At 35.5% G+C, this 11532-nt stretch overlaps 2 protein-coding genes across 6 annotated transcripts; one reads left to right on the top strand and one right to left on the bottom strand.

The window, feature by feature from the left end:
- Nucleotides 1–589: 589 nt before the first annotated feature.
- Nucleotides 590–7760, top strand: LOC106142233 (2-hydroxyacyl-CoA lyase 1). Of its 4 annotated transcripts, none has more exons than XM_013343919.2 (12): nucleotides 590–745; nucleotides 1033–1149; nucleotides 1528–1669; nucleotides 2478–2635; nucleotides 3290–3436; nucleotides 3645–3867; nucleotides 4221–4381; nucleotides 4810–4998; nucleotides 5335–5520; nucleotides 5773–5875; nucleotides 6185–6317; nucleotides 6870–7760. In XM_013343919.2, exons 2-12 carry the CDS (start codon nucleotides 1033–1035, stop codon nucleotides 7087–7089), a joined length of 1779 nt encoding a protein of 592 aa, XP_013199373.2. In that variant the 5' UTR covers nucleotides 590–745; the 3' UTR covers nucleotides 7090–7760. The 4 variants fall into 4 exon arrangements, with proteins under 4 accessions (XP_013199373.2, XP_013199370.2, XP_013199374.2 ...); XM_013343916.2 differs by having other exon boundaries at nucleotides 665–824; XM_013343920.2 differs by having other exon boundaries at nucleotides 735–753.
- On the bottom strand, nucleotides 7755–11300 carry LOC106142234 (DNA-binding protein RFXANK). 2 transcript variants are annotated; one of them, XM_013343921.2, is made up of 5 exons: nucleotides 11017–11300; nucleotides 10715–10907; nucleotides 9856–9988; nucleotides 8312–8459; nucleotides 7755–7892 (listed from the first exon to the last, which is right to left on the bottom strand). In XM_013343921.2, exons 1-5 carry the CDS (start codon nucleotides 11294–11296, stop codon nucleotides 7843–7845), a joined length of 804 nt encoding a protein of 267 aa, XP_013199375.2. In that variant the 5' UTR covers nucleotides 11297–11300; the 3' UTR covers nucleotides 7755–7842. The 2 variants fall into 2 exon arrangements, with proteins under 2 accessions (XP_013199375.2, XP_013199376.2); XM_013343922.2 differs by having other exon boundaries at nucleotides 9856–9985; nucleotides 11017–11299.
- Between the last annotated feature and the right edge of the window lie 232 nt (nucleotides 11301–11532).

Below are 11532 nucleotides of genomic sequence, written 5' to 3'. Positions count from 1 at the left end.
GGTGTTTATCACTATATTTTTCCCAATTTTCAGGGTAAACGTTTCTCCGAACAGTAATTGCACGTCAAAATTCCTTAAAGCTTAAATCCTTTTTATAATTCGGGTACATTAATTTCTGTCTGACCCGGCTGAAGCCGCGATTGTTCTCTCGTATTTTAAGTTATCGTAGTTAAATGACGGGCATCTAATTATTTATTATTTATTACATTAATAATTGCACATGGCTAAGAAAATATTTTAAATACTATATGAGAAAATTAATACTAAGTTATATTAAGTTCACGTACAGTAAACATATTAAAATTTACCTAATACGTAAATAACAAACATAAATGGTAACTCATTAAGAATAACAAAAATAAATTAAATATGTGTGTGATATTTTTATTTATCGTTTAATTACATTGTGGCGACATCGTCAACAATCACACGACGCTATCAATCAAAAACAGCAAAAATGCTAAATCGCGCAATATACCTAACCTCCGACTCAACATCGTCGGATTCCCCAGACATTCATGCGGGCGAAGCTGTGGGTAAAAGCTAGTTAATTATAGTTTATAATATCACGTCTGTGGAAAATTTTTGATAAGTGATAGTAACATTCCTCAGTTCAGAACTCAAGTTTATTACAATTTGTTCGGTTCAAAAACTGTAAAGATATTTTTCATGATTGATTTCGTAGAATTTTAAATTTTTACTTTGTTAGTCTTTGTTAGTGGCAGTGATTGTCTTATCATTAAAGGTAATTAGGTAATAATACCTTATTATCAGTGACTACAATATAAGGGAAATAATTTAAATTTATAGTTCATCCCTGATACGTAAGTTTGTTTGTGCGATACTTTTTTGATGTATAAATATATTTATTTATTACTTCGCTTGATTGGACTTTGTATTCTTTATCTGTTTTCCTAACTTTTATTTAGTTGTTTTTGTTTGACCAAAGTGTAGAGTGCTTCAGTTTTAGACATTATTTTATTGACTTTATTGTTTTATGCATAACAAAATTTAAATTTTTTTTTATTCAAGATGTTGAGACGTCTGACTCTGTTAACGATCAGGAGATCAATTCACGTTTCGGCAAAACTAACCCAAGGCATGACGATCGACGGAAATACAATATTGGCGGAGAGTCTGAAGAAACAAGTAAGTTCCTTTACTACATAAACAAGACGCCCGGCTTCTAACCGATTTAATGTATGATAGGTAGGTAATAGATATTATCGTAGTTTGATCAAAATCTTTTCATGCTTAAAAGTATGTTGTGGTAGATTAATCGTTGATGGAAACATATAATATACATAAACTTTGACCTTATAAGGTTATGGTCATGTAAACCATTTCACCAATAAATATAAAGAGGTACCAGATTAAACTACTCTTAGGTGCTATTAATCCTCAGATTCCTGGGATCAACTAATGTATAAATGGTTTAAGGATCAAGGTAGGTATATCTTTTTCTTTTTGCACAACTCCCACTTTAATGTGTAACTCTATTTTTTTATATTTGTATCTTTGTTGCAGGGAATAGAATATGTATTTGGTATAGTTGGTATACCTGTAATAGAGACTTCCATGGCTTTCCAAGCAGCTGGCCTTAAATACATTGGCATGCGGAATGAGCAGGCGGCATGCTATGCTGCTCAGGCCATAGGATATTTAACTGGTGACTATTATCTTTAATGATATGTTGGATGGAAATTTAATAACAGTCCTTTCTAATGTGTTGTGTGGTTCCCGACACCTTTAAAATAAAGAATAGGACCACACCATCTCATTCCCATGGATGTCGTACAAAGCGACTAAGAGATAGGCTTATAAACTTGATTTTTTTAGGCGATGGGCTAGCGACCTGTCGCCAATTGAATCTCAATTCTATCATGAAGACAAACAGTTGAATGTGTCCTGTCAGTCTTTTTAAGATTGTTGGCTCTGTCTACCCCACAAGGGATATAGATAAATATATTTTCCAATTTTTATTAAAATTTACGAGGAATAAATTTAATCAAACAATAAATTATTATTTGCACTGAAATACCTATACCTATAACCTTTTTAAAAATAGTTGAAGTTAAGAAGTTAAATTTCACTTAGATGCAGATTAAATAATAGTATTTATCAGTTGGTCAAATATTGATGGCTTCAAACTAATGATGATTGATAACTACCTACTGACTTATGCTAATATTCTTGTTTATATTTTTTTTGGTACAGAGTGCTCAAGAGATACCTTAACCATTTTGCTTTGAGTGGTATATGTTAGCTGTTCATCCTGTACAAAAAGAAAATTGTTTTTTGCAAAGCACATAAATTATACTATCTGTAGTCAGAACACAAATATTTAGCTGTGCCAAATCTTTCAGAAAAAAGCCAATGTATGTATAATATTTCTCCTGAGAATATCTTTATATTTTCTATGTAAATGGCAGAATACTTGAATTTTAGAAATCAATAAATTTTGGTTTATATTACAGGTAAACCCGGAGTATGCTTAGCAGTCTCTGGGCCAGGTCTATTGCACTGTGTGGGTGGGATGGCAAATGCCCAAGTCAACTGCTGGCCTTTATTGGTCATAGCTGGTTCATGCCCTGAAGACCACGAGGGCATTGGTGGCTTTCAGGAGTGGCCCCAGGTTGGAACATTATTCTTTACATTTTTTAAGATTTGTTCTCTCTGGCATCTAAACAGGACCCCAGTTGAACCTTGCGCCACATGTCAACAACAAGAGCACCAAAATTTTTCAGATTTTTAATTTTATTTTACTTTTTCAGATTAGGTTTAATTGTAATTAGTTTGGTATATTTTAATTAGTTTTTTATTTATGTTAAAATAAAAACAATAGATGTGAAACATTTGTTTAAGCCTAACTTGATCGAATCATTAAACGCCGGCTTCTGCCGACAAAATATTAAATTAATCCAGACCGCTGTGTATTTGTTCTAAATATAAGTAGGTATACCTACTTGCAGTAATGTGAATTCTATAAAGTATTTGTAACTGTAGCAAACCATTTGCAAATTTTTGGAATTTAGTAATTAATTTCGTAATACGATAAGATATATCGCCGCTGTGGCACATATCGACCTTCGATACTTTCAGATTAAGATAATAAACAACAAATATGGCTTATACGTACCTACTTATAGACACTTTATCTTAAAACTGTAAAACTGACTATCTAGTAGGTACGTCTTAAACCTACTATGTATGTATATGCATAGTTTATAGTTTAATATATAGCTCTAAAAATACACCCATATATTAAACTATAAACGTACTTGTACAGGTGGATTCAAGTCGGATGTACTGCAAATACACTGCGCGTCCGCCATCGCCCCGCCTGATCCCGTTGCACGTAGAGCGCGCAGTGAGGCTCGCTTCCGCCGGCCGCCCCGGCGCATCCTACCTCGATATGCCGGGAACTTTACTCATGGTATCTTCAAATTTTTACATATGACTTTATACCAAAAGCTTTGTTTCCTTTGAAATTAAGATTACTTTTAATTTCATTGAGAAATGCGTTTACATACCGCCAGTCCTTGCCGCACTTTGCGATGAGTAACATACAACTTTTGGGCATACACAATACACAAGATACTAAATACTTCAGTCAAAAATCAGGATTTTTCTCAAATTTCCAGGCCGAAGTAGACGAAGAGAAAGTTCCTATGGACTTCTATAACGCTGAGCCAGTCAAACTTGGCCATCCTGACCCGGCATTGGTTTCTCGCGCGGCAGAACTCTTGTCTTCAGCACAGCGCCCTCTAGTGATTGTAGGCAAAGGAGCGGCCCACGCCAGAGCAGAGGACGCCATCACCAAACTTGTTGAGAACACGAAGCTACCGTTCCTCCCTACACCTATGGGTAAGTTAGCAATCGACAAGTGCCTGTGGGCTCTTGCAGTTGTCTTACGAAACTACCATTTTTGCCCACATCAATAGGTAGGGTATCCATAAATAGTATTTATTATTTGCGGGATTCTATGTATGGTCAACATGTTTAGTTTTGACATTTTCCTCCGTATTTTTGCCTGTGAATTTAAAACGCAGTGAGGAACAAAAATGAAGACATAGACATAGTATATAGGATAAAATAAGAAATTGCTCACTTCCAAGTAGAGCAGGGTCATCCCCTTCAACGCATCACGTAATTAAGTTATTGGTTTAGGTAGTTTCCAGTTTTTGACTTCTCTTTAAATTTCTTTAATAAAATTTCAGGTAAAGGTGTAGTTCCCGACTCGTCGCAACATTGCGTATCGACTGCGCGTACGCAGGCGTTGTTAAAGGCTGACGTGATTCTGTTGTTGGGCGCGAGATTAAATTGGATGCTGCACTTCGGACAACAGCCACGATTCGCGCCAGACGTCAAGATAATACAGGTACTTTTTGTATTCCCACCCAGCTACTTATGCAAAAAAAATGTGGGTACCTAAAGTTTAAAAAAGGCTAAAAAACTTGGCTTGGCTAAAGAATTCTTGTAGGCGATGGGCTAGCAACTTGTCACTATTTGAATCTCAGTTCCGTCGCTATGCCATACAGCTGTACGTGGCCTGTCAGTCTTTCGAAGACTGTTGGCTTTGTGTACCCCGCAAGGGATAAAGAGTTGACTATATCAAGGCATGTAGGTATACCAAATTAAAATCTATTACTGTGTCATACATTATTACTAACTATTATTCAACACAAGGCTTTTTCTATGGTTAAAGTATGTTATAATTTAAAGTATCTATTAAGGCGACATCCACAGTGTTAATAACAAAAATTGCTATACAATTTTACAATTTGTTTATTTTTATTCGAATTTCAGGTGGACATTTCTCCAGAAGAGTTCCACAACAGCGTGAAATCCGAACTGGCGATTCACTCCGACATAAAGCCATTCACAGAGTCTCTTGTGCAGAAGTTAGCTGAGAAGAAGTTCTCATTGCAACCTTCGAGCCACGCCTGGTGGCAAGAGTTGCAGAAGAAACAGAAGGCCAATACTGAGTTTGTTGAGGTAAAGGTATTTCAGTTATTTAAAATTCTATTATCATTCAGTTACGGTAACTGAAAATGACTCTTGAATCTTTTCCCCCTAAGATCTAAAAAGCGACTATTAAGAGTACGGAATGATACAATACTATATAATACAATACAATCCCTCTTTATTGCAGCACAATAAATTACAGCTAATTCACAAACCAATTTATAAAACTTACTACAGATGAAAAAATTGGTTTCACATGCAAAAATAAGTACGCTATATCGTAGTTTTGAATCAAACTCGAGTTGCAAAAAGAAACTACTGAATGGCATGCGTTGTTATACTTAACAAAAGATGAACTTTTTTCAGGCACAGGCAAACGACAAAACTGTGCCACTAAACTACTACGCAGTATTCAAGACAGTTCAAGCGAACATTCCAAAGGATTCAATCATCGTGAGCGAAGGCGCCAATACTATGGACATCGGCAGAGGGATGTTACTCAATGAGAAGCCCAGACACAGGCTTGACGCGGGAACATTTGGGACTATGGGCGTTAGTATCATTCGCAATAAACTTTAACATACTGTAGAACTGTAACGTCTAATGCATACGGCTCCGTCGTCTATCTCTTTCGCACTTACTTCGTTTCGTAATTCACCATTCCATCCAGCAAAATGCAAAAATGACGTTTACTTTATCTTCTGTACGTATATAAAAATTAAAACATTTAGATTTATTTTACAATTTTGGAAAATTTTATTTTGAACTGTGTAAGCCTAAATATTGATTTATTTAATTTTCAAGGTTGGTCCGGGCTTTGCTGTCGCAGCAGCGATGTGGTGTCGCGACCACGCTCCCGGGAAGCGGGTTATTTGTGTGGAAGGGGACTCCGCATTTGGCTTCTCAGGTTACACGACATTCTTTGTACAATGAAGTATTTAATATGAAAAACGCTCAAATACAAACCAAACCGCTGGTGCTAGAATTATGAAATTTGACATAAAGGTTCCCTACGCAATCTAGGAAAGCAATAAATTTCCAAGGGATATAAAGGTAACGTAAGGGAAAAGTGTCGGATTTCTTTCGTTGTAGGTGAATGGAGCCGCGGGCAAATACTCGTATTTATACAACGAAATCACTAAATTGATCAGATTTGTTCATCTTTTACCCAGATAAATAAAATGAATACTAAACATTTAATTGATGCTTCATTCAGGCATGGAGATCGAAACGATGTTCCGCTACAAACTGCCAGTGGTGATAGTGATAGTCAACAACAACGGAATCTACAGCGGGTTCGATAAGGATACCATGAGGGACATACAGGCCGCTGGCGATCCTACGCAGTGGTAAGTACAGCCGCCTGCAGGGAAATTAAGTATGGTTCTGGTTTGTTCATACTAACCAAGGGGCGTAATGTTTATATGCAAGCTACTGTACATTTTGTCATCGCACCATCAATCAAAGTACATTATTACATTGTATAACATGATTTTAAAGTCAATTCAACAATTTTTGCCATATATTTTTCCATGGCAAGTGACAATCCTTAAAAGATATTATGCAAACATTAAAATGGCCTTGCTTTATTGAACCACTTGTGAACAAGTGTTAATAAATCTAACGTTAGCACCATACGTCAATATGTTTTCAATATCTGATAGAATCTCAGGAGTAGTATCAGTACTTTGCCAATCTCTTTGATGCAGCATGATCCAATAAGGTTTAGATTTCCTTCATTGGTGGTGAAGGTCTGATGGGACCCAATCCAGGATCATGGTGCACTTTGTGCGGTACTTTATGTTAAGAGTGTAACCTGGATTAACGACAGGAGAAAGGGGAGATCTCAGTATTGAGTAGTATTGAGCAGCAATCCTTTTGATTTGAATACTTTTTTCTAGTACCCCACCAACATCGCTATCCTGCGAGGTGCGCTACGAGAAAATGATGGAACTATTCGGAGAAACCGGCCACTTCTGCCGCACCACCGACGAGATCGAAGCCGCGCTGAAGAAGGCGCTCGCGGTCACAGACAAACCCAGTATTATCAATATAGCTATCAGTCCCCAAGCCAATAGGAAACCTCAAACTTTTAATTGGCTGACGGAATCTAAATTGTAAAAAGGATTTTAAAAATAAACCGACCTTTGAGCGGAATCATATTAGAACCTAACCGATTTCTGTCCTAAGACATACTCATCTCTGTATGACTTTAATTTTCAGGTTTTAGACAGACGAACACTTATACGTTACCTATACGTTTTTGCAGTCGGTATAATAAGCTACCAAACTAGGTCATGTCTATATCTTCTAGGATTCCAAAAATAAAGACACTATGACTCATGTGGCATTTAAATGGTAAATAATATTAACTTGCTGTATGCAGTTGACTAATGCTGCTATCCCAAGTGCATTAAAGTATTATTAATACATATATGTATAGGATATTTACTACCTTTAGCTGCAAAAAAGGTTATAGGATTTTATTAATGCTTGATGGATTTTTTATTGTAAAATAAACTGCATTTAAAATGTTATTCTTGTAAGAAATTGTCATAATTTCCCTTATTTGTTGATTTTCTACTTGTTTTTATGTGCAATATATGAACCTAGCTTTAAGAAAAATATTGTATATTTTTATACCAAGTTTTTAAAGGGAAAATGTTGTAAATAAATCAAAGTTTTAATCTGATATTGTCTGTAATTGAGTTATACTTAAATGGTCACATCACATTGTTTGTATATAATGAACTTAAAAATATATATTTAATACATTTACATTAAAAACTAAATCCCTGTATTTCATTTAACACTATGGATGCAACTGAATATCCTTGGTTGTCCAAAGCAACATAATTTTTAACTTCATGACGTTCACATCTTACTGAGGCAGCCAATCAAGAAGTTTTCTATCACAGTTTGTGCTGTAAACAAACAAATAACATTAGAATCAGGCAAATAATAATTCTGTTGAATGACCTCATTATACAGCCTTTATTGGCCTTTTCAGTGCTATTACGAATTTCAAAGATCAGTCAATATATTCCCAGATTTTTACCAGTTTCCTTAAGCACTCTTATATTTCAATTTCCTGAGTTACCCAATCCTGGTCTATAATTGTGAGCAGACTCCAAAGTACTTGCCAGGTAGAATGCAAAGCGGACAAACATTTGGAGGATGCCCACCATTGGACAACTCGATGGGATAGGAGGGATTAGTAACCACAATTTATTTTAAAGTGAAGAGTCCACTAAAACTAAACTTAAAAGAAAATTGATTACAATATCTAGAACTTATTTTCAATAGATTGTTTAAATATTGAAAAGTATCTTTTGAAACTCACCCAATTTACAATTATTAGTTGTGGTCAGTGTGTAAGCATCTTGGTCATAATCATTGGTAAGGGTGAGGTCAGCTCCTCGAACAAGAAGCTCATTGCAGGTGTAGGGGAAATCTGCAGCGGCCGCGTACATAAGTGCAGTACTGCCAGACTGAAAAAATAAAATTCTTTTAAAATAAACTGAAACATGTTTTAAGTTATAAAGAGACCTTTGCCAGCTGCCAAGGGAGTTTTAGCAAGAAAATAGAACCCTAAAAAATGTATATGTTAAAAAAGAACAAAAATACATCAGCCTCATGACTACATCTATACATTAATAAAACAGTAAATATATTTTGTCTGTACATTTAGTATTTTTGACTGAAATGGATAGAGGGACACTTAGAATGAACAATAGAAAGCAAATTTTTTTTTGTCTCTCTGTCTGTATGTATGACCACGCTTATCTCCAAAAGTACTGAACCGGTTTACTTAAAACTTTCACCAATTGCCTTGTTTTTACTCAGAATAACATAAAAATTTGTTTCATTAAAATCGGTTCACTTAAAAAAAAGTTATCGCCATTTGAATGAACTCAAGGCATGAAATTGACTGCACAAAGTAACGAAATTTAAAATTCAAAGTCATTTATCATTGTATGACAGCATTATACCTATAAGCCTATAACATATAAATATAAGTGAAAATCAGTTTGATAATATCCTGGTTTTGCCGCACATAACATGCGTAATTCTCACGTAAAAAGATTTTTGGTTTGTTAGACTACTTTAATTTCGACACCACCGCAGCGGCCTCGATATTCCAGTGGTTGGCGCGTGAGACTGAAGTTGGCGGTCCAAGTTCGAGCCCCAACAAAAACAAGATATTTTTTTTTTGTTTCACATTTTTGTAGATTCAACTCGAAATTTACGCTGACGAAGTCGCGGGCAACAGCTAACAATAAACATACATACATACACGTCTATATCCCTTGCAGGATAGACAGAGCCAACAGTCCTGAAGAGACTGACAAACCACATTCAGCTGTTTGGCTTTATGATAGAATTGAGATACAAATACGAGTAGTGACAGGTTGCTAGTCCATCGCCCAAAATGAGAATCCAGTCTATAAGCCTATCCCTTGGTCGCCTCTTACGACATCCACGGGAAATAAGATGGTGTGGGTCTATTCTTTTTTATATTGTAATTGTAAATTTAGCAAAAATTACTGTTTTGCTAAATTTATTGTTAATGCTGTGTGGTTCCCAGCACCAATATAAAAAAGAATAGTGCCACTCCATCTCATTTTCCGTGGTTGTCGTAAGAGGCGACTAAGGGACAGGTTAGGAAGCAAGTGTTGTAATATGAATGCCAATTAAAGCTGAATAATTGAACAAAGCACGTGAAATGTTGGCAAAATATTAAGTGATTAAAAGTACATTTTTTGGGCTACATACCTACTGAAAAGGGAAAGAGTATCTTGTGTGTGAGTAATGAAGCTCAGTTCTGTATAATTAAGAGATCACAATAAGCCAATGAGAAAAAAGATTAATTAAAATTATTCTTACATCGTCTTGTATGTCAGCATCAGCTCCTTCAGTCAACAGAAATTTCACAACTTCATGGTGCCCCCCTGCAGCAGCCAGGTGTAATGCTGTCTCCCCTTCTGGGCCTCTCATGTTGACGTTGGCGCCACTCCTACTAAAAAATGGAACTTAGGTACTTCCTTCAAAGACTTTCAGCTAGCAGAAAACTTTAAAAAAATAAATACTTTGTCATATTAAAAAACATTGTAATGCTAGACATTATTTACTTTTCATATTTAAAACAAGTTATAATCCAGGCTGTACTAGCCTATTCTAGAATTATTAATATGTTTTTTTTGCTTAAAAATACTTGGTTCTTCTTGTAAAAAAAGGTGTTCATACTGTAATGAAAATAATTAGAAGTTCAACCTCTTTGAGTACTGTGTAGGTAGGTATGCATTACTGGCCAGTTACAAAATTATGTTTAGCATTATCAAAGAATTTTTGTGAAAAAATATTAATATAGCTAAAATACAATGAATGCACATTGTAAGATCATAATTATTATTTCTATCATTGTTAAAAGTCGTGCATTCATACAGTCTTTTCGTGTCAAGTACAATTTTATTTTTCTCAAATTGTTTCAATGTTTCAACCCATTTCCAACCCAGTTTATTAGTTCATCAATAAACAAAAGGTTTTGAATAATTTAGGATAAGAAAACATTGTACTAAATTTTTATGATTAATCCTCAAACTATTTGTCTAATCATTATTTTGTTGAGATGTGCACTTTCACATCAATTATTTTACTAAAACTTTTATACAACTCAAACAGTCTCAGCCATACTGAGCAAGTCAATCAAGTTATCTAAGAACAAAGGAATGTGTATAACACTCACCATACAAGGTCTTGACAACTATTCAATTGGCCATAACTAGCAGCCCAGTGTAGAGCCGTGAGTCCATGCTCATCCGTGATATCGGCATATTGCTCCAGTTTCAGGTCGTCGCGAGTTATTTCTCCGCGGCCAGCTTTTGCATGTAAGCTACAGTCTGGCTGGGGCAACTCGGGGACTCGCGCCTGCGTATTACCTGAAAACAGCGACCTTGAATGATCTACTTGACTAAACCCGCCAACTAAACTCTCCCCGGGCAATCGATATCTCTGCTCTATAAATGTTACCTCTGGGAAATCTATTACCTCTCTGTAAATTTGTTAAAGCTGTGCACTGGACAGATTTGTACGGCGTAAAAGCGCTTTTTCTCACTCCATTTAAATTGGGCGCCCATCGCTGATAACCACCACTACCACTTTTGCTGCTGTCTTGGCTTCCAGAATCGAATTCGTACTTAAAGCTGTCTAAATTGTCTTGTTTTTCTTGTTTGATATCAATATTTTTTCCTTCGTGTTTTACAGCAACTGCCTCTTCCATTTTTCTTGTCGAAGTGAAAATTGATTTGATATTGAAATAACATGACATTTGCTTAAGAATATGACAGTGACAGTACAGACATGAATGTGTGACACAAAAACCCAAACATAGGAAGGCCAGCGTTGTGGTATACCATGACCAATGCTAAACACAAAAATAAATTGCATGTATCTGTTTTTGTTATGTTCTAATGTGTGTACCAATACCAAATAATCATTTTTTCTTAGTTTCCATCTATCTTTCATGTCTTTAGCCCAAAAATATTAAAAAATGTTACGTCACTG

This window comes from Amyelois transitella, chromosome 17 (assembly GCF_032362555.1).
Source record: "Amyelois transitella isolate CPQ chromosome 17, ilAmyTran1.1, whole genome shotgun sequence".
Taxonomy (NCBI): Eukaryota; Metazoa; Arthropoda; class Insecta; order Lepidoptera; family Pyralidae; genus Amyelois; species Amyelois transitella.
Note: the sequence above shows the minus strand (reverse complement) of the source record. Positions and strands in the feature narration are given on the sequence as shown.

What these genes read in the sequence shown, in the direction of transcription:
- LOC106142233 (XM_013343919.2), top strand. Translation starts at nt 1,033, where the DNA reads ATGTTGAGACGTCTGACTCTGTTAACGATCAGGAGATCAATTCACGTT. An exon ending in GAACATTTGGGACTATGGGC is followed by an intron (nt 5,521 to 5,772) that starts GTTAGTATCATT and finishes TTAATTTTCAAG; the next exon opens with GTTGGTCCGGGCTTTGCTGT. An exon ending in GCTGGCGATCCTACGCAGTG is followed by an intron (nt 6,318 to 6,869) that starts GTAAGTACAGCC and finishes ACTTTTTTCTAG; the next exon opens with TACCCCACCAACATCGCTAT.
- LOC106142234 (XM_013343921.2), bottom strand. Translation starts at nt 11,296, where the DNA reads ATGTCATGTTATTTCAATATCAAATCAATTTTCACTTCGACAAGAAAA. An exon ending in TTTAACAAATTTACAGAGAG is followed by an intron (nt 10,908 to 11,016) that starts GTAATAGATTTC and finishes CGCTGTTTTCAG; the next exon opens with GTAATACGCAGGCGCGAGTC. An exon ending in AACTAATAATTGTAAATTGG is followed by an intron (nt 7,893 to 8,311) that starts GTGAGTTTCAAA and finishes GTTTGTTTACAG; the next exon opens with CACAAACTGTGATAGAAAAC.